The sequence below is a fragment of the Homalodisca vitripennis genome, chromosome 2 (assembly GCF_021130785.1).
Source record: "Homalodisca vitripennis isolate AUS2020 chromosome 2, UT_GWSS_2.1, whole genome shotgun sequence".
Classification (NCBI taxonomy): Eukaryota; Metazoa; Arthropoda; class Insecta; order Hemiptera; family Cicadellidae; genus Homalodisca; species Homalodisca vitripennis.
The window spans coordinates 162,289,760-162,309,678 of record NC_060208.1 but is presented as its reverse complement, the minus strand read 5'-3'; the positions used below and the strand labels follow the sequence as shown (position 1 = coordinate 162,309,678).

At 30.9% G+C, this 19,919-nt stretch overlaps 1 protein-coding gene across 7 annotated transcripts; it reads left to right on the top strand.

Annotated features, from left to right (window-relative positions):
- Positions 1-250: 250 nt before the first annotated feature.
- Positions 251-12,835, top strand: LOC124354945 (UDP-glucosyltransferase 2-like). 7 transcript variants are annotated; one of them, XM_046805765.1, is made up of 6 exons: positions 251-366; positions 3,769-3,828; positions 5,801-6,616; positions 6,751-6,970; positions 8,052-8,271; positions 12,534-12,835. In XM_046805765.1, the coding sequence occupies exons 3-6, from the start codon at positions 5,801-5,803 to the stop codon at positions 12,826-12,828; spliced, it is 1,551 nt and encodes a 516-aa protein (XP_046661721.1). In that variant the 5' UTR covers positions 251-366; positions 3,769-3,828; the 3' UTR covers positions 12,829-12,835. The 7 variants fall into 7 exon arrangements, with proteins under 7 accessions (XP_046661721.1, XP_046661725.1, XP_046661722.1 ...); XM_046805769.1 differs by having other exon boundaries at positions 3,769-3,874; XM_046805766.1 differs by having other exon boundaries at positions 262-371.
- The last annotated feature ends 7,084 nt before the right edge of the window (positions 12,836-19,919 follow it).

The following is a 19,919-nucleotide window of genomic DNA, read 5'->3' as shown; positions in this document are numbered from 1 at the left end:
TATTACGTGGGAATGTGGTATGATTGTAATAATTTTACATTGGTGCTAGGGTAGTCGTGAAACCAACGAGAAAATATGAGAGTAAATAAATTTGCAAACAAAATTAACATACTAATAAGAGATTTGACCGTGACGTATTAACACATGTAGACAGTATATAGAACATTATTTTATGATGACTTGGTGTATAGACTTTCAGTATTTAAATACTGATATGAATCATTACGTAACGGTAAAACTTTGCAATGAACTTCAGTGAAGGTTGTTACGCTGCTCCCATGTGTAGGAAACTTCTGAAGTGCTTACGATTGTTGGGACACTACTGTCAGACACTTAACATATTTATTTATTGTTTCCAGACTATTGGTAAGGTAGGAAGCTAACGTAGGATAAAATATAATACAAGTTTATTGCGTTTTACAAAAACAATTGTTTTGCAAAATTTAAAATATAAATTTACAAGGGTGTTATATTTTAGACACTTACTAAACCTCCACATATGCGGAAGTAGGCGCTACATTCACAAATTAAAACACAAAATTACATTATGATAAATCACAAACCGTTCACCCCGAGATCACAAAGTGCTTTATGTACTAAGATTTCCTAGAGTGAGTCATGAATTCGCCAATCGAGTAGAAAGCTAAAATAATCAGGTGTTCCTTAAGTAGAGATTTAAATATTTTAGGATTTATTTAATTTTTAGAGCCTCAGCTTGATTATTAAAGTTTGGATATTATTTACAAGCTTGATCCCAGCTTGCCACGACAAGTGTTCAAAAGCTCCCGTTGTATGTTTGATAGATGTTAAATAGTTCCTAGCTCTTGTTTCATAGCTATGTATCTCTCTACCCACTGTAAATGTACATTTGTGACGACAGTACTTAGCTTCCTGAAGGCATTTCGACATTATCCTCTGCATGTAGATTTTTACAATAATTCGAAAGGACTATTAAGTATATTAAGTAATGTCTCACAACGAAGTAAAGTGTTTATATATACTTTATATATATATATATATATATATATATATATATATATATATATATATATATGTATAAAGTATATATATAAAGGTCTCACAACTAAGTAAAGTGTTTATACTGTTTATAACTGTGTAAACGCAATCCCACCGTTACTTCTTTGTGACTCACAATGTCTGGTTTCTACTTGCAAGTTGCGCTAGTAGCCACAGTACTCTGGTTAGTATGTGTTATCTAACTGATAACGAGCATTCGACAGTAGCGTACTATTACATCTGAGTCTGGTACTAACTGATGATCTGCTAAACTCGTCAGATGTGAAACTCCTCCACAGTGAGTAGACGTTATGCTTCTGTAATATTACATCTGAGTCTGGTACTAACTGATGATCTGCTACTCGACAGATGTGAAACTCCTCCACAGTGAGTAGACGTTATGCTTCTGTAATATTACATCTGAGTCTGGTACTAACTGATGATCTGCTAAACTCGTCAGATGTGAAACTCCTCCACAGTGAGTAGACGTTATGCTTCTGTAATATTACATCTGAGTCTGGTACTAACTGATGATCTGCTAAACTCGTCAGATGTGAAACTCCTCCACAGTGAGTAGACGTTATGCTTCTGTAATATTACAAATACACTCACATCAGTCAAATAAAAGTTATAATTACATATAAATAACTCGTATTTTTTGACAAAAGTTTTTATTTAAATATAAAAACTACAAAAATCTGATTGCAGATTTCAATAGTTTGTTTGACTACTAAAATGATTACGATCTTAAGATAATCATTATTGATATTGAGTCTTTATGTGTTTTAGTGTTTTACAAACATTAATTTAAATTAATGGAAAGTTAATTACTTTGTAATAAGTATTTATATACACATACTATAAATAGCATAAAATGTTGATGCAATTTATTTACTCTTTCGTTACATTTGTAGTTATTATAAAAACAAGTCACTGAAATATCAGATTATGTTTAATTTACTTCTTTATTCAAATAAAGAAGTTGAAACTTGTAATAAATATTTATTTTTATATTAAGAGTGGGGTTTTTATACACCAATGTTTTTAGGTAATTTTCATAAAAATTTCTCAGTCTAATCACTGTCATGACAGATTATTCGGAAGATTCATAGTTTTCTCACCAATAAGGGCTCTACAGAATACATCACCGTAATCTAACATATTTATTTACGTAGTACGGGCTTATGCGATATACCACGAGTTTGGACGATAATATTAACATGTAAGATTTTTGATGTCATATAAAGTTTCAAATTTAAATTCCAAAGAATTTGCATGCCTACTCATTTTTCTATATTTCCTATAATTATTTAAATTTTTATTGATTCATGGTTTTGTTAGTAATATTTTAAAACCTAATTAAAATACGAGTTCGTAGGAGATGATACAAAATGTTTAAACAGATTATTCTAAGTAATGTTTGTAAACAAAGAGTTTTTACTGTTTTTCTTTCCTTTGTTCTTAAAAGGAAACTACTCTTATTTCTATGTACCACATAATGTGAAATTATGTTTTTAGAAAATTTAATTGAAATATACTTATTTATTATTACTTCGGGTGTGGGTGCTTCTTGGGTGGTAACTACTAACTGCTGGGTTGGATGGTAAAAGTCACCTGTAAGCCGTTGCGGTCCCCAGGTTAAGTGTTCGAGAGGGTCTTTTAGCACCTGGTGAAATAATACATCCTTTGTCTCTATTACAACCTCTTTTATGACAGAATATCCGAAATATGTTTTGCGTCTTATCCAGTTATGTTCTCTCAAAACAAAGAACCACTTTATCCGTAAATTTATATACGTTACGTAACAAATTGTTAATATTATAATTTTAGAAAAGGGTTTATCATAGGTAAGATTCATTGAAAGCAGGAGGGTATTTTCTTATAATTCGTAAGGTTTCCATTTGATTGCTGACACAGCCTTCCGAAATATATGATAGATTCAAAGTTATACAAGTAAGTTCGTTTACGAACGTATTTTCTAGCTAAATGTATTCAAGCAAAGTCCAAGTTTCTATAAATCACTAATATTTTTATAACCATTTAAATTTTTGATGGTTGAAGAGCTCAAGTGACTTTGGCCTGCTATTTTTGATCTACACCATGTGTATGCAAATGTCATTCCATCAAATATTTTATACTTGTATTTCAGTAGTAAATTTACTTATTATTCGTCAATGCAACATCTCTCAAGCCGTGGTCGGCTGTCAGTTGGAGGTCGGTACCAAAGGTCGGTTTGTCTTAAACTGATTGTGCTATCGGGCCGGCCGGAGTGGGTCATGTAGTTGTTGGCCTTTTGTAACTCTAAAACAAAATAAAATTCATTTTAAGATTAATCAAGCAATTGAAAAAGTGACATTACTAGGTCAAACTATTTATGAGGGTAATGTCAAAACCGATTTAAGAGTAAAAAAAAAAAAAAAAAAAAAAAAAAAAAAAAAAAAAAAAAAAAAAAAAAAACACGAAAACCAGGATACTTACGTACAGCCTCAGAAGTGGACAAGTCCACAAATAATACCATGAAGACGAATTTCTATCTAGCTATTTTGTGGTTCCGTAACTATGTATAACGAATGCGTTATCTAAGCAGAAAACAGAAGACAAATGTTTTCAATAATAACTGCTCTACTAATGGTTTTAGTTTGTTAAATAAGGAGTTTAATTATATAAATTAGAGGCGCAGTTCTGTTGTTTCATTACCAATAGCAAGGCTCAGTTAAAAGAACAAAATACAAACATATTTTTAATTTTCAGAATGCACAAAGTTCATAAGTGAGTGACGAATGGGAACCCTCCTGAGAGACGACCGTCGAGGTACTTTTCATATTATCCAATTCTTCATACCTAATAGCAAAATACGGTTTGTTCCATTATTTCAAACTTCTGTGTAGGTTCTTAATCATTATTTACTAATTTTATGAATTTATTAGATTACTATACAATGATACTAGATTAAAACAATTATGTATAAGTGATTCAAACGTAAAGTACTTTGGTTGTTGCTTGTGGTAGTATAATATCTTTTACTGCTGAATGGAACTCTAACAAGTTCATTATCAGAGACAAGCACTTAGCTTCAATAGTTCGAGTTTTGTTTATTCTTATTAAAATTTTATTAAAGAAGCAATATTTAAGATTACCACGAGTGTATAAAGGCATGGTTATAAAAGTTCCCTCCTAACCCAACCGGATAATGCAATTTTAAATTTTACAAACTCTTACAGGCCCGAGCTGGACAAACTCTTTTATGTCACGTGGTGGGCGAAACGAAGGGAGGATACTTATTACCACAGACTGAAGATATATAGAAAAATCTTTAATCTGTGGTATTACTTATTGAAGATTTATCAATCAAAACTTAGTCACGCAATAAATAATAAAACATTTCCATAATAATAAACATGGATTCATACCTATGCTAGAAACATTATTTTAAATATGATACATACCGTACTTATTTCCTCTTACTACCACGTGTTACCAATACTTAAGTAGATGTTATGATTATTACCACTAATTTAATTTTAACTCAGTTAAACTCATGTAATAAAACACTTGAGAAGTATAAAGAAAATATCTCGTAAGCAGTGACCCCATATGTAATTTTAGTGAAATATTAAAAAGTGGGGCCCTGGATACTTTACGGGACTCAATTCTGAAGTATAACACATATTTGGTTAGAATGATCTTCTAATGTATTTAGAGAAATATTACAAAATTATTTATTAAGAGTTATAAAGGTTTACTTAAATCCAACTATACCTAAAAGGCGCGTTGAAGGGAAGATGTTAAAAATTGATAAAGATTATTGCATATTTGATTTTCTTAAGGTTAATCATAATAAATACTTTAAATTTTTCAAAAAAGAGAAAACATTTTCGGGACCTAAATAAAATGAGAAGTTAAAAATGAGTTCTTTATTGAGCAAACCCTATTCTTTATTATTCCAAGTTTTATTTCTATTTCGTTTATCATAACAGAATGGAAATAATAATATCAAAATGAATAATCGTAATAAAAAAATTGGATTATAGAAACCAAAGTAAGGCACAATTTTAAAATATTTTTTAAAATGATTCTCCTTTTGTAAAAAAATTTAAAACCAGGATCCAGTCCAGTAGGCAAATTACCGAGTTTTTTTGTGGATCCCGACTTAGATTAATCAGAAATACAAATGTCTAACAGTCGCATAGTAACTTACATAACGTTACAACCTGGCATGTACAATGGTACTTTGTATTGTAAAGGTGTATTAACACTTACGATAAGGAAAGATTACAGAACATTGCGTATAAAGTAAAATAATGTGAACAGATTTAAAAAAAGGAAAACTAGAAATAAATGATTTTATGCTTATTAAATTTGCTTCACAAAAACATTTGCAAGCTGAATAAATTCATTAAATGATAATCGTATAATGTTATGACGCATATTATGTATACTGTGTTCATTTCATCACAGTAATACAATTATAAATAACAACTTTATATTGACGTATTCTTCAAATTTAGGAGGTGTAGGAAAATCTATATTTGAATTACACTAATCTGTGTTGCTTCTGCATTAATAAAAAAAATCTACTACTATTTTTAATAAGGAGTGCTTTTAACTTTTGAACATTAATATGAAGAAAACAATACATAACAATATGTAGGTACGCTTATACTATTCTCTAGTTTAAAATACGTGAACGGAACTTTTTAATTATATTTAATACATGATCAATTTTGTAGCGTAATACTATAAAATATGTATTATATTACAATGACAATTATTGCTGTTGTAGATGCACTTATTTTCGATATTGTTATCCGCCCTATTATCCATACCTGTGTGTCGGGGCGCTCGCATCCTGGCTCTTCTACCAGAGAACTGCCGAAGTCACTACATTGTAATGGAGCCTCTACTACTGGAGCTACACAACAGAGGGCACCATCTCACAGTCGTAACCAGCTTTCCCCAGAAGGAACCTCTGGAGAACTTCACAGAAATCGACTTCTCTTCACAACTTCCAGCACCTACAAATCAATTTAATTTGGAAATCATCAGAAGAAGGTTATCAAATATGTATGTAACAGCCTCATTTGAAATAGAGTTTAGCTTGGCCATGTGTCATGAAGTGCTTGGCAATGAAAGAGTGCTGAAACTCCTGGAAGAAAAATTTGACCTAGTGATATTGGAAATTTTTGCTGCCGATTGCTTTACCTATTACCCGTACAAAATGAAAGTTCCCTTCATTAATTTTATTTCCAGTACAGTGCTACCGTGGGCTACCGAACGTACGGGACTTCCTGACAACCCATCATACATACCTAACTATTTCGTCAGCTACCGCCCTGATATGACGTTCTTTCAAAGGACTTTCAACACAGTTTCTCTTTATTTTATGAAAATATTTTATAAGTATGAATCAGAGTTCTCTGCTTGGAGAATTGCCGAAGACGTGTTCGATGAGAAACTACCACCTATGGATGAAATCAATCGGCAGACGTCGCTAATATTTGTTAATAGCCACTTTACTCTTTCGCAAAGTCGACCTTTCACTCCCAACGTTATAGAGGTCGGAGGAATCCACATAAAGGATGTTCAACCTTTACCCAAGGTAATACTATCTACAAAGTATAAATTTATATGTTGCTCTTCTGTTAATGATGAATACTTGTTTAAACTCAATTTCTCAAAGCAGGCGTGTATTTAGAGATGATAAATTTTGTACATCGATTTATTATTTTCTAGGATATAAAGGATTTTCTGGATGGCGCTAATGAAGGAGTGATCCTGATGAGCTTTGGGTCGTTAGTTCTTTTCTCATCGTTGCCACCACAAATGATCCGCATGTTCCTGGATGTATTCGGTACTCTACCACAGAGGGTCATTTTAAAGTACGAGGATGAACTACTGGATGTACCTCCCAACGTTATGTACAAGAAATGGCTTCCACAGTCTGATATAATAGGTGAGTATATATTTCATTTAACATGCAATAAATACTATTATAGTCGAACCTATCTTGTAACTTATTTTTACAGAAAAGATTCACTTTAGTGTCTTGAGTTAGTTGCCTTCAAGGAGTGTATTGTCAAAAATTAAATCTAAAACAAGTGGTAAATTGCAAGTAAACGCCCTAAATCTTACATTAAAATTACATAATGACCTCAGATGATTTATAAAGACATGGAAAAATTGTAATTTTATTTTTAGTCGGTATAAAATTAACCCTCAATTGCTATTATATCTTGAAGACCTGCTTTCACATAGACCATGACGACAAGTAGTGTATACTTTTTGGTACAGTAGTAGCTTTAACTATCTATTTCAAGTAAGAACTAGCAGCAGATTTATATACTTGTATAAGGCCTTAATAATCACATTGCTACATAAATAATAATACCTACTATACAGCCTTGTAGCAGATTGGATATTCTAGGAGTAACGCTTATTCTTCTGTAACGGGTAAACGGTGTTTGTGAAGAGCTTCTGAAGCTTTGGTATCGATGTATCTTGAATTTCTTTAACACTCAATAGTTACAGATTTATGCTCAAAGAAAACTTTTTTAGCATGTATAATGCAATGCTTTATTTATATAGAAGTAGCAGTTACTTTTTATATACCGTTATATCTAGGTTATTTAAAATTGTTTTTCTTTAGTCTTAGTTCTTTCTGCGTTTGTACTCAAATGAGGACCAGTGAGAAAGGTAGTTATTTTAGTAAGAGATACAATAGAAGTACATTCAATCCATCTAATGGCTAGTCCTGTAAAACCAACAGCAATCTTATCAGCACAAAACACAAAGAAGTTTAATTTTATATTATAATTGAAGTATATATTGAAAAGGAAGGAATCGCGTATGGTACCTCAGGAAACTCCTAGATGTCATATGATGCTCCAATCGCGGAAACGTTTTGAAGCCTATCCCAAAAGAACTTACGAACGAAATACATTCATAAGCGAATTTAGTAACCAAAGAAGTTAGAGTTACCAATATATATTATTTTATAGAAAGTATAAAGTAATGTTATAGTGCCTATTTTGCAGCCCATCCGAATGTTCGGCTTCTGATCACCCATTGTGGGATAGCCAGTGTAACAGAGGCTGTCTACTATTCCAAACCTATGGTGGCTATTCCTCTTTTTGCTGATCAATATAAAAATGCGTGGGATGTAGTGAATCGTGAGGTTGGCATCCTTCTGGATTTCAACAATCTATTACAGAGGGACTTCTCTCAAGCGGTCAAGGCAGTTTTGGATAATCCAAGGTGAGACTATTGAAACCCTACGAAACCTATACCATAACCATAACTTAATCATAACCATAACCTGTGCAACTTGTTCAGCCATTGTTTAAAAATGTCGCTAAGTAAATTAATGCCAGCAGTAAAACTCAATCCGCTCGATCCTAGAAAGTTAATTCACTAATAAAAAAGCATGAGTTCCGTCGATTATATATAACAAGTGGAACCTATGGAGCCATAGTACACTGTGATTGTATCTGTACATACATAGTTCCTTTATTAGCCGCTAGTGCTGGACATAGGTATGTGCTGCTACCTTTCTGCTGTTACAGAACGTAGTTTATTCTTGTTATAATAGTGATTTTTAAAGGATAAAATGGCCAAAAACATGGTAATTGGCAAAAAGATTTGAAAAAGAAGTTATTTGCTTAAATAATAGCTGTTGTTATCCAAAAAGGCAGTAAAGGTTGATGGTAAATATTTGTATAAGATGAAGTCAAAACTTAATAAGAATATTTGTTTTATAATAAAGTTTAAAGAATATTTCTCTCTTATAGAATTATAAATTATTTTATAAAGTATATAAAGAAACATACTACATGACAAATTATTTTTATTATTCATTTGGAAATACTTAAAAAGTCTTGCTATTTTAGGTTTCGTAGGGGACAAAAATACTAAAATTACATTTTAAAATGAAAAATTTGTATTAAATTGTTTATGAAACTAAAAATAAAGATCTATGACATCTCCTTTTCGGTGAAGTCCATCTAATAATAATACACTTTATTTCGGACAGATAATGCACACATTGTATCACAATAGTCTTACCTAATCTAATCATTCATTTGGACTATAAACCATTCAGACATACATTATATCACTCACGCCTCTTTCACACAATTTACAGGCCCGGCAAATTTATTTGTTTTGTTTTGTATCTTCTCTCCCTGACGAAGCATGCTACGCGACTCGCGTCCTTGCATACTTCCACTATAAAAAAAATCTATTTGGAGGCTCTACTTAACTTGAATTGTATTCAACATACGTTACGGCGAAGCGATACGTTTTAGCAATACACCAGAGAAGTGGCTACGCCGAAATGAAAATTTCACGTGAATATTATTTGGTTCACGGCTTTAAAACCTACATATTCAGTTTCTGTCTTATTTATCGCAGTTTTCTAGACATCGAATTGGGACCAAGTAGGAAACGGATCTGTGAGTGCATCAAATGTCTAACTGGACAGATTGTACGCTACACGGTTTCCGGTTTTGACCTCGCCTGGTAAATGTTTTTGCTACGGCAGTATTCAAAATGTACTACCTCCAGATCTTAATGGCAGAAACCACTAAACAAGACAAATCTCATATAGTAAGAAACACGGTTTGAAAGTTTTGACAAGTATCTGACAGATGGTAAGTTTAGGTGTTTAACGAAACACACAAATTCAGACATTTTTGAGACTGTATGAAATTCTTAATAAAATGTAGTTATAATATTCTCCCTATTTAATCTTTTAGATAGTTTCTTTATTTGTAGATGGAAAAATATCTACCGTCTTTATTTAACAAAGAAAAAAATGAAATATACTTAGATTTCTGGTTAAATGAATAATGTAGTTTTAAAATCGAAAAACTTGATTGACAGAGCAGGTTTTAATACAATAGCTTATGACTGGTCACTTGTAAAGAGAGGTTTTCAATTATTAAATCACATAATATGTTATTAAATTCTTTTAGTAGTACTTCGAATAGAAAGGTAATTTTTAGCCCTTCAAGTTATCTTTCGATGTTAGTGACATAAAAAGAAGTTCGTTACATTGAAAAATCACGTCTTTAAGAAAATAATGAGGACGGACTTGTCTTAATCGTGTTAGTTAAACGTTTTGTTATCGATAATTATACACTAAATCAGTCCTAATATATTGTTCAGCCTTTGTTTACTTATTTTCTCTAACTCATTAATAATGTTATCATCTTGACCTATTTATACTAACATACTTTTAAGCTATAACAGTATTTTATGATTTTCATTAAAATTTAAAATTATTAATTTAAATCGTTAGATGAATAAGGGTCATTTTCTATTTGGGTAAGCACATCAGAATGCTGATATTGTTTTTGGGAAGTTTACGTACTTACGTAATGTACAATTCAAATTATTAAAGTATAAAATTTATTGTTTGGGGTTTATAGAGTTAAACTGAATCAAATTTTAAAATAGTTTCATTTGATATGCACATTATTTTCTACGGATCTTCAATGCTACTTCTTTAGACTTTGGCTATAATGAAATTTTGTGATACGTGCGTACTCTATGGAACACAATTTAAAGTAACCCTTGAAAAATGAAATAAATACCAATCAAGTATTCTATTGAACATTTCATCGTTCTATTTCACTAATATGCACGTAGGTTCAAAACAGGTCGAGGACAATGGGACTATGTGTAATACAATGTCCATATTATCATAAATATTTTAAAGGTACGATCTAATTATTTTAGTTTATTTTAGTATTTTTTGCCTAATTTTATGGCCTATGCTAAAAATCCGGTGTAATTTACGATTCCTCACTTTTGATTGTTTTATTAGTTATACTTTCTGTTAATAGCGTAATAACTTGAATGAATAATTAGTTTCAACTCGAGCATAACTACCCTTGGAATCAACGTTCTCAACCTCTACTAAATTAATTCCCAATTTCTTTTCATTAAACAAGTATCCAGTACAGTTTTTAACCCGATATTGTTTAAAATAAATTTTATCATATGGTTCTGTAACCCTGTTCTCCACACTCATAGAATATCAACTCTAGGTTGAGACATGAGACATAAGTTATCTATGATAATTTTTTATAAAATATAAGAGGCCCAGACCAATCACTCGGTTCATTGTTACAATACTAGAAATTTGCGCTTTTGAACCACATTTGACTAAAATCATGTGACCAAATTCAAATAATTACATGAATTTAGACAACCAATAACCAACAGAAGTTAGTGGGATACTCATTAACTACTAGGTAATAAACCTATTTAATATTGACTCTAGGTTAAAATGAAAGCCATAGCCATCAAATTATTAATGGCCATCAATTAGGCAAGAGACCCAGACTGTTCACTTTATTCACAGTTTTAATCTTGGAGCGTTATGTGTAGTTTTAAAAAGGATTTTCACGAATCCTTACAGCCTTCCAGCCTTAGACCAAAACATGTTCGTTGAAAATTCCAATTTAAACATCTATTTATATGCAAATTATTTTTATTTTCGATTACTGCATTTTTAGTTATATATTGACTCTAAATACTTCCTGAGTGAAAGAATAAGTCAAATTTCCCATACCAATGACCAATGGCAAATTAGGATATACTCCGTCTAATATTAAGAGGTCCAAATCAGTCGATTGTTTTACTATATATATTTATATAGTATGACCATATTTTATTACATTGAGAGTTTACTTCAGGATCAAAGCATTAGATAACTATAAAACCATGTTAAATTTCGTTATTATACATACCATGTAGATATACGTAGTTAAGTTTTGTATTTAAATTATGACATGTTCGCCCGAATTTATTTTTAAATTCGTAACAAAATACGGTAATTAGTGTTTACAGACTGACAAGCATACAAAGTTTAAAGGAATATTGAGTGTTAAAGTGTTCTTAATTCAATAAGCAACAGGTTATTTTTTAATGATTAATTGTTTCATGTAAATGTTTTAGAATTGAATTATATTGGCCACATTGAAAGAAGTAAGACTCATATAGACCCGATTATCTCCTTTAAAATTGCATTCGTTTTGTAACCACATCGTTATAAGAATATATTTTATTTGATTATATATTTATTTATTTTATATGCAGGTTAAGAAATAATTCAGTTATGTTTTTGGGCATGGTTACCTTAAAACATCTCAAATAAAAGGATGTTTTTCTTACTATCTCATTCAAAGTAATAAAGCTATAAATTGGAAATGTGTTTTATCCATTGATGATAAACCGATTAAACTGCTGTAGTACAGAGTTGTTTGAGAAATTGATACTTGGAATTATTATTGATGTATAAAATGTAAACTTTTGAAGTAATCACACACAAAAATGCAATTTTCTAGTTCATTGAATGATTAGCTTATTTTAGTTTAGAAATTTGTACTGTAATTGTTTTTACAAAGCAGGATATTCCTTACTACCATTTTGTCCAAATTTCGAATATTAATAGGTTAAATTTTTAGTTTTAATGATAATTCTAAATCTTTAAAACATCCCATTTATTTCAGATACTCAGAGAACATGAGGCGATTGTCGAAGCAATTCCAGGACAGGCCGATGACGCCGCTGCAGACAGCAGTCTACTGGACAGAGTACGTCATCAGACACCAGGGGGCGCCACACTTGCGTCCAGCGTCCGTCAATCTACCGTTCTATCAGTACTTGCTGCTTGACGTCATCGCAGTACTTGGAGTTTCATTAATTTTTGTCTTAGGCTTCCTTTATTACAGCATACGTTTGATTCTTAAACTTAAAAAATTTGTTGTGTATAGACGTAGATCAAATAAAAATAAAAATGAGTAAGTTTTTATATAGTACGTTCTCCTTCATTTTCCAATATAAATGGTTAAACACGGCAATCCATAAATTGGTTTTACATAATCATTATTTAGTCTACCAGTAATAATAATAATGAAAATACAATTAGTAAATAGTTAATAGAACAAAAATTTCAAAATATGGAATGAAGAAAAATTTTACTTTACAAAATTAACTCTAAAACAAACTTACTTTACGTTTAACAATAATGAACAATCATCAACATCTGGATTTTAAACTGTCATAATCCTTGAAAACATAGAAGACAAATTCAAATTGATAAAATGTGAAGAAAAGATATTTTCAGTGATAAAAATCATTTCACACTGTTTATTATTACAGATATGTCAATTTGTCTTTTGAAAAGAAAATGTAAGCCAAATATATGTGTTCAATAAATATTTAAACCAAATCCATCCTAATCTAAACTTACTAATGAAATTTTAACGACATAATGAAATAAACTACCTTGATTTGACTACAGACAATATCATCAACATGCACAATTAAAAAATTTATAGAACATCAATATATACAGATTTAATAATCTCTACCTCATCAAAATATCCATGTTAACAAAAAATGGTTGCATTCAAATCATTGATCAATAGACTACATGAAATTCCAATGAAAACTGAATATTTTTCTAAACAATTAGAAAACATTAAATAAAGTACCTAAAATAATGGATACAATCTATATATCTTGGTAACAGTTGACACAAAATTCGAAAATCTTTATTTGAACAGTGATATTAATTAGCTTTCAAAACTTCTAATAATCTCGGCCTTATAATAAAAAAATGAGCCTGGAATAAATGGGTATTTCAAGGAACCGAAATCAAAATTCAAAATTGAATAATAATGGAGTCTGCAAAGTAAAATGCAACAAATGTCATAACCTATATTTGTAAAAACCGGCCTCCTTCAAAATTAGATTTAATGAACATATAAAAGTATTGAAGAAATCATAAAATTCAAACTATGCTGACTATTTAAATAAATTAATATATGAAGGTTTTATATTCTCTTAGGACAAAACGCTTAGAATGGCACCTAGTTCTAAAATGGCCTTTGCGCTTCTTCCGGAGTGACAGGATATTCTGGATGGATAAGGTTAGGGATAGGGGCAGCCTCCTGACAAGATCTATGAGGAAGAAGTTAGGATATTAATCTGTCATGTCACCTCGGAAGAAGGGGATGCCAGCTCTGAACCAGTCTCTCAAGTCAAAGCAGGCAGTGGGTGGTACGCCCCTATATCTAAGCTAGCAAGAACCTTCTTAGAGAACCCCATTAATTGCAACATTTATCTCCCGCAGTAGACTAGACTTATCGACTATCCTTACACCCCAGAACCTCGTATTGTGGTTATGTAATGTAATGTGCCGCTCCTGGACATGAATAAGGTTGGCCAGGATTAAGTGACACATCGGTTTTTCCTGTGCACAGTTTGGGTTCAATTAGAAGGTATAAACCAGCCAGAAGTGAACATTCCTGGAGTATCTATTAAGGTTAGTTATACGTTGTTACTCTGTCAAGAAATTATCATACATACTCACGCGCGCGCGTGTTTGTGTGCTACACATATACGTATATAATTGTCGCTTATCCCTTTGGCTGCTAAGAATTTTTTGACATGTTATCCCAAAAGTGCTCAGGTTTTTAAAGGGTTTTATCCCAACAGTGCTAAGCCTAAAATGGTGAATTTGTAGAGTTTTACTAAAAAAATCATAAGTTCCTCAAATTTTAACCTATTTCATTCATTTATGTTTTGTTTTGTAGTATAATATATGTAAGAAAATAAAAAATAATACATTTTGAAAAATAAAATAACTATGTAAACAAATAAATAAATATTTTTTTGTTTTTGTTTTTTTTTTTTTCAACTTTGAAACAGAAAAACATAATTAAATTTAAATTTTATTTTTTTAAATACATTTGAACCTAAAACCATATGTTATTTTGAGTACATACTGAAATTTTCATGCAAAAATATAAATTTTTACGTATGTAATGAAAAAAAACACAAAAAAACTTACCCTGTGCTATCTAGATCACAGCTGTTTTGGCCATTAGTGCACTATAAAAAAACCAGCAAATACAAGTGTTGTTATTATTTTTATTCATTGATCTATGTTTTGTTTTGTAGTATAATATATGTAAGAAAATAAAAAATAATACATTTTGAAAAATACAAAACTATGTAAACAAATATTTTTTTGTTTTTTTTTTTCAACATTTGACACAGAAAAACATAATTAAATTTAACTTTTTTTAAAAAATACATTTTAACCTAAAACCATGTGTTGTTTTGAGTACATACTGAAATTTTCATGCAAAAATATAGATTTTTACTTATTTAATGAAAAAAAAAACACAAAAAACTTACCCTGTGCTATCTATATCACAGCTGTTTTGGCCATTAGTGTACAAAAAACCAGCAAATACAAGTGTTGTTATTATTTTTAAGGAAAAGTAAACTTATTCAACTGTCATTTACCGCAATCCGCGTGTAAATAACGTAATATTTAGCGCTGGAAAAAAAATTCGCAACAACGAAATATCGTATTTTTCGGAACAAAGGCCAACTACGATATATCGTTGCATAGCATTTTTCGGCACGATTACCGAAAACGATATATCGTTGCATAGCAGCCAAAGGGTTATTTAAAAAGATATTATTATTGTATGAAATATGTAATTGTTTTCTTATTTGTCTTTTATCTATCAAAGGTTGAAGATAAATTATAATTTGTGATGAAGTTAGCCAGTAATTGGAAGATTGAAATTTTATATGTAAATAAAATTGATTGAAGTTTAGTTTTTTGAATATTTAGTATTTAAATAATCTATTTTAGTTCATCTGGGAACATAAACTTTACTAATGAAGAAGGAAAGTAAATGTTACTCTCCATTATCATAGCAGATAAGGATAAAATACCAAATTAAATCCTTTTTATCATACCAAGTAACTGGATCTCACTGCCACCTTTAGTTATCGTCGAATTATTTTTGTGTCGTTTGTCTTTAGTGAGCGGTAGATCATGATAAAGATTACCTTGTCAACCTTTAACAACTGTTTACAATGATTATAACTCACGTGGTGTTGCATTTTCTCGAAAATTACAAATAATTTTTATGGTACGTTATATAGTTAAATTACCATTAATTATTATGTTTTCATATTTTGTAATAGCTTAAAACATTTTGGGATTTTCTATTGTATCTGTATTTTATCGATATTAAACTTTTTATTAATAGCTTACTCTACACAGTACTTCCAAAATTTTGTTGTTTCTTTATTTTACACTTTTAATGTAATATTTTCCCTAAAGTGAACTAAGGTTTATTTCACAAATCCAGTTTTACACCAAGATTTTAAACACAACACAAAAATAGCCGGTTTTAAAATGGGTACATTCCATTGCTTAACGCAGGATAAAATGTAACACACTCACATCTTACTATAAAAAGATGAAACAGAAATGTTGTACTAGGAAAGTTTGATATTAGTACGTAGAGGGACTGCGAGGATCGTTTTATTGGCTAAGAGTTAGCGGAGGGACTGAAACAATCTAATTTCTGTCTGTCTGCCTATGTGTATGATAACTTGAGAACAAACTGCTCAAGAGACTTTAATTTTTACTTGAAGCTACATTTCTACGCAATCAACACCAAGTTAGATAATAGTGAATGTCACTCCATGGGATTTAATCAAACATTATTAAACATGTTTACGGTGGTGTTGTGGCAACAATCATGACAACGAGAAAATGGTAGAATAATTGAGTTGTAAAGAAAAAGTACAATCGTATGGCGTTTGAAAATGTGACATATTATCACATGTAGCCTAATGAAATGGAAAATACCTTTATTAAAGAGGCGGGGTTAGGACTGGCAAGCCTCCTCTATCACTCAACATCAAAAAATGAACTATAGATTTATAATTTTGCACACAATCTCATGAAAGGCTGCTACGCGTCACGTGGCGTATTCCTATTTTATATTAACGTATGTTAACATTAAATTTGTATCTCTGTAAATCATTAATAGAGTACTTGACCCATATCACTTATTACTCTGTAAATATTATATAGCCAACCAGTTTCACTAGCAATCTTTATTGTCAAACTTGAACTGTTAAACTATCTGATAATAGTTTTGTGTATAATTATTAGAGTACTTAAGAAATATTACACGTCCGAATGTAAACACTGATGATTATTAGTTGCCATGGCCCCCACATATGACTACAAGCCCTGGTTCCAATACCAGTGACGCCCTCCCCCCCATTATCGTGGTTGTGTGCAAAAGTATAATTGCATGGTTATTTGTTACCAATAAAGTTATTATAATATAATACAAACTGAAAATATAGGATACATCTATACAAATTTTACAAGTTCAATACAGTTCATTCCCAATCGACAGAAGTGCTTAATTATTTAGTCGACTGGACTGTTGTTTTTCTCTGCCACGTTTTTAAGGAGTTGGCCAATCTACTAAAAGGTCTTTCAGCCATAGACACAGTTACTGGAATTGTACAAAAAAGTCTTATCGCAGTACACAGATTCACAAAAATAGTTTGCACATGTTGTTTCAACAATTCCCAACAACCATGACTGCTAGAGAAAAAAGAGTAAACACTTTCAATGTATACAAAACATCTTATAACATCAGAATTCGGTTTAGCGGCATTAACACCAACTCTGATGAGAGAATGTGCATGGTGAAAACATAGCAGACTAGTTTTTTTAAAGTATTTTTGACTGAACACCACAAGTGTGACCCCACATGTTGGACCCATTGTCATAGTCGTGAACACGACAAAAGTTAATGGTATTTGAAGAGATTTCAATGCGGAAAGTATTTCATTGGTCACTGCCTCGCCTGTTATCGTGATAAAGTTTTTGAATTCACTAAACCTTTTACAAACTTCGTATGAATTTTGCTCTGGATTTTGAAATACATAACGAAGAATTAGTACATTTTGCTCTTGATTGGAAATGTCAGGGGTCGCATCAACGATGATTCCATAGAAAACAGACTCTTCTCTTTGCTGTAAAATGGTTTTCAATATTTTTTATCCACATAGAGAAATAAACTTATTTTGAGAGTATCAAGATAAATAGTGAGCTTGGCCTATCATACTCTTGTTCATAAATCGGTTCCCCTTACTTTTTCTAGATGTTCACGAGTTACCTCGTCATACTTTCCAATCAGTTACAATAGTCCCAAAAAATTGCCTTTGTGCACATTTCCGATTTGGGCATTTCCTCCTTGAAACGCTAAACCTCTACTACGTAAGAATAAAGTTGTGTCCAGTGTTCTTTGTAATACAGCTTTCCAATTTGATGCTTCACATTCGATAATTGTTGGAGGTTAATGTCTACATAACGACCTTTCAATGATGTCTGAAGAGTTTTTCATTTAAGGGACTGTTTCCGAAAGCAAAACAAACAAAGTCACTTTCACGTTTTCGTAATTTGTTATATTCATTATAGTCATTTATTAGTATTCGTAATTTGTATCACTAGTACGTATACAACATTTGGTCTTTGTATAGCATAAACTTTAGAAACCTGTGTGAGTTGTGGGTATATGGGTCTTTTGAACTCTAACGGAAAAAAGATATGCCTATTACAAATGCAATTTTTTGTTTCAAACAGGAAATATAGAGTGCCTGAAAAATGTTTTAACGTTTTCTCCAAGTATTTGTTTAAGGAAAAATAAAGTACCATCGTTGAAATAAAATAACCATTTTTTCAACACAGTCATAAGAAAGATAGATTTCGTCAATGTCGAAATATCACATTTTTTGTGAATTATTAGTTTAAAAGTTCAGTTTATAAACGTTTTTCATTTGAAGGTTCTAAATTTGCTCAATAAGCATTATGTTCAAAAAATTAAATGTAATATCCATTTTGATTTTAATGTTTGCGTTTAATTTCCCCCAATCGATGCATTAGTGAGTAAATGAAACATGCGTGAATAATTACAGCAGATAATTTTTTAATTACGTTGATTTACAGCTCATCCCAATTTTCAGTTGTGTCCCATGGAGGTCAATCAAGCACAATGGTGGTTTTATACTAAGTTGCTGTATACAAAGGTTGAAAACATTTAGTTACTGTCCCATTCTTCGGCGACCAATACCATAATGTTAATAACGTGACATTTCGCGGAGCAGCCATCTTACTGAACATCGACATCTTTTCTTAGGCTAATTTCTTACGGGCCCTCAGAGCGTTTCTGGATGATTCTTGATAAATGCCACTTTATCAGTACCTGTTTTGATGTCATCGCCATCCTTACCACTTCACTAGTCGCTATCATCTTCACACTATACTCATGTGTACAGTGAATTGGAGGAAGAATAAATATCGTGTATACATGAAATTTTAAGAGTAATGTTACGTACAGCTAGAATTATTAACTAAATCTCATATGTCTAGCAAGTATTATATAAATTCAAATGATTTATAGTGTGTTTATTTATTTGTGTCATAATTGTTATATTTTAGTACTTTTAACCGACTTCAAAAAAGGTTTATACAATCTGACTTGATGTTTATGTGCATGTTCACCTATATTTCCAAAACTACTAAAACGAAAAATTAAACTATTTAAAAGAAAATTAAAAAAAAATAAAGTTTATTTTCTCCGTTGTTATGCCCTTTTTAGCGTAACAAAAGCTATTTAAAATTTCATTCTAAATATATTTAGTTACAAATCTATTCGTAGTTATAGTTTGTGTTTTATTATTAATTACAGAAAAGACAAGTCTCAGTAAAATGTATAAGTCTAGATGATTGTATAGGAATTCTTCTATAGAATAAATTACTATTGTATAGAATAAAATTAAGTTTATCAAATATTTTAGTAACTAACTGTTTATGATGATAACACGGGTTTCATTATAAACTTTCCAGTATATACTAGTTTAATCACGTGTAACACTGAGGCTACAATAAGTTCTCATTAAATGTTTAAAAGCTCCAAATTTTATTGCAAATCTATTTAAACAACAGATCGTAAGTTTATATTATATTTTATTGTACTATTGTTTTTGTACAA

Excerpts from the sequence above, each read along its gene's own strand:
- LOC124354945 (XM_046805765.1), top strand. The coding sequence starts at position 5,801 with ATGCACTTATTTTCGATATTGTTATCCGCCCTATTATCCATACCTGTG. Across the intron at positions 6,617-6,750 it reads ATGTTCAACCTTTACCCAAG|GATATAAAGGATTTTCTGGA; the intron begins GTAATACTATCT and ends ATTATTTTCTAG. Across the intron at positions 6,971-8,051 it reads TCCACAGTCTGATATAATAG|CCCATCCGAATGTTCGGCTT; the intron begins GTGAGTATATAT and ends CCTATTTTGCAG.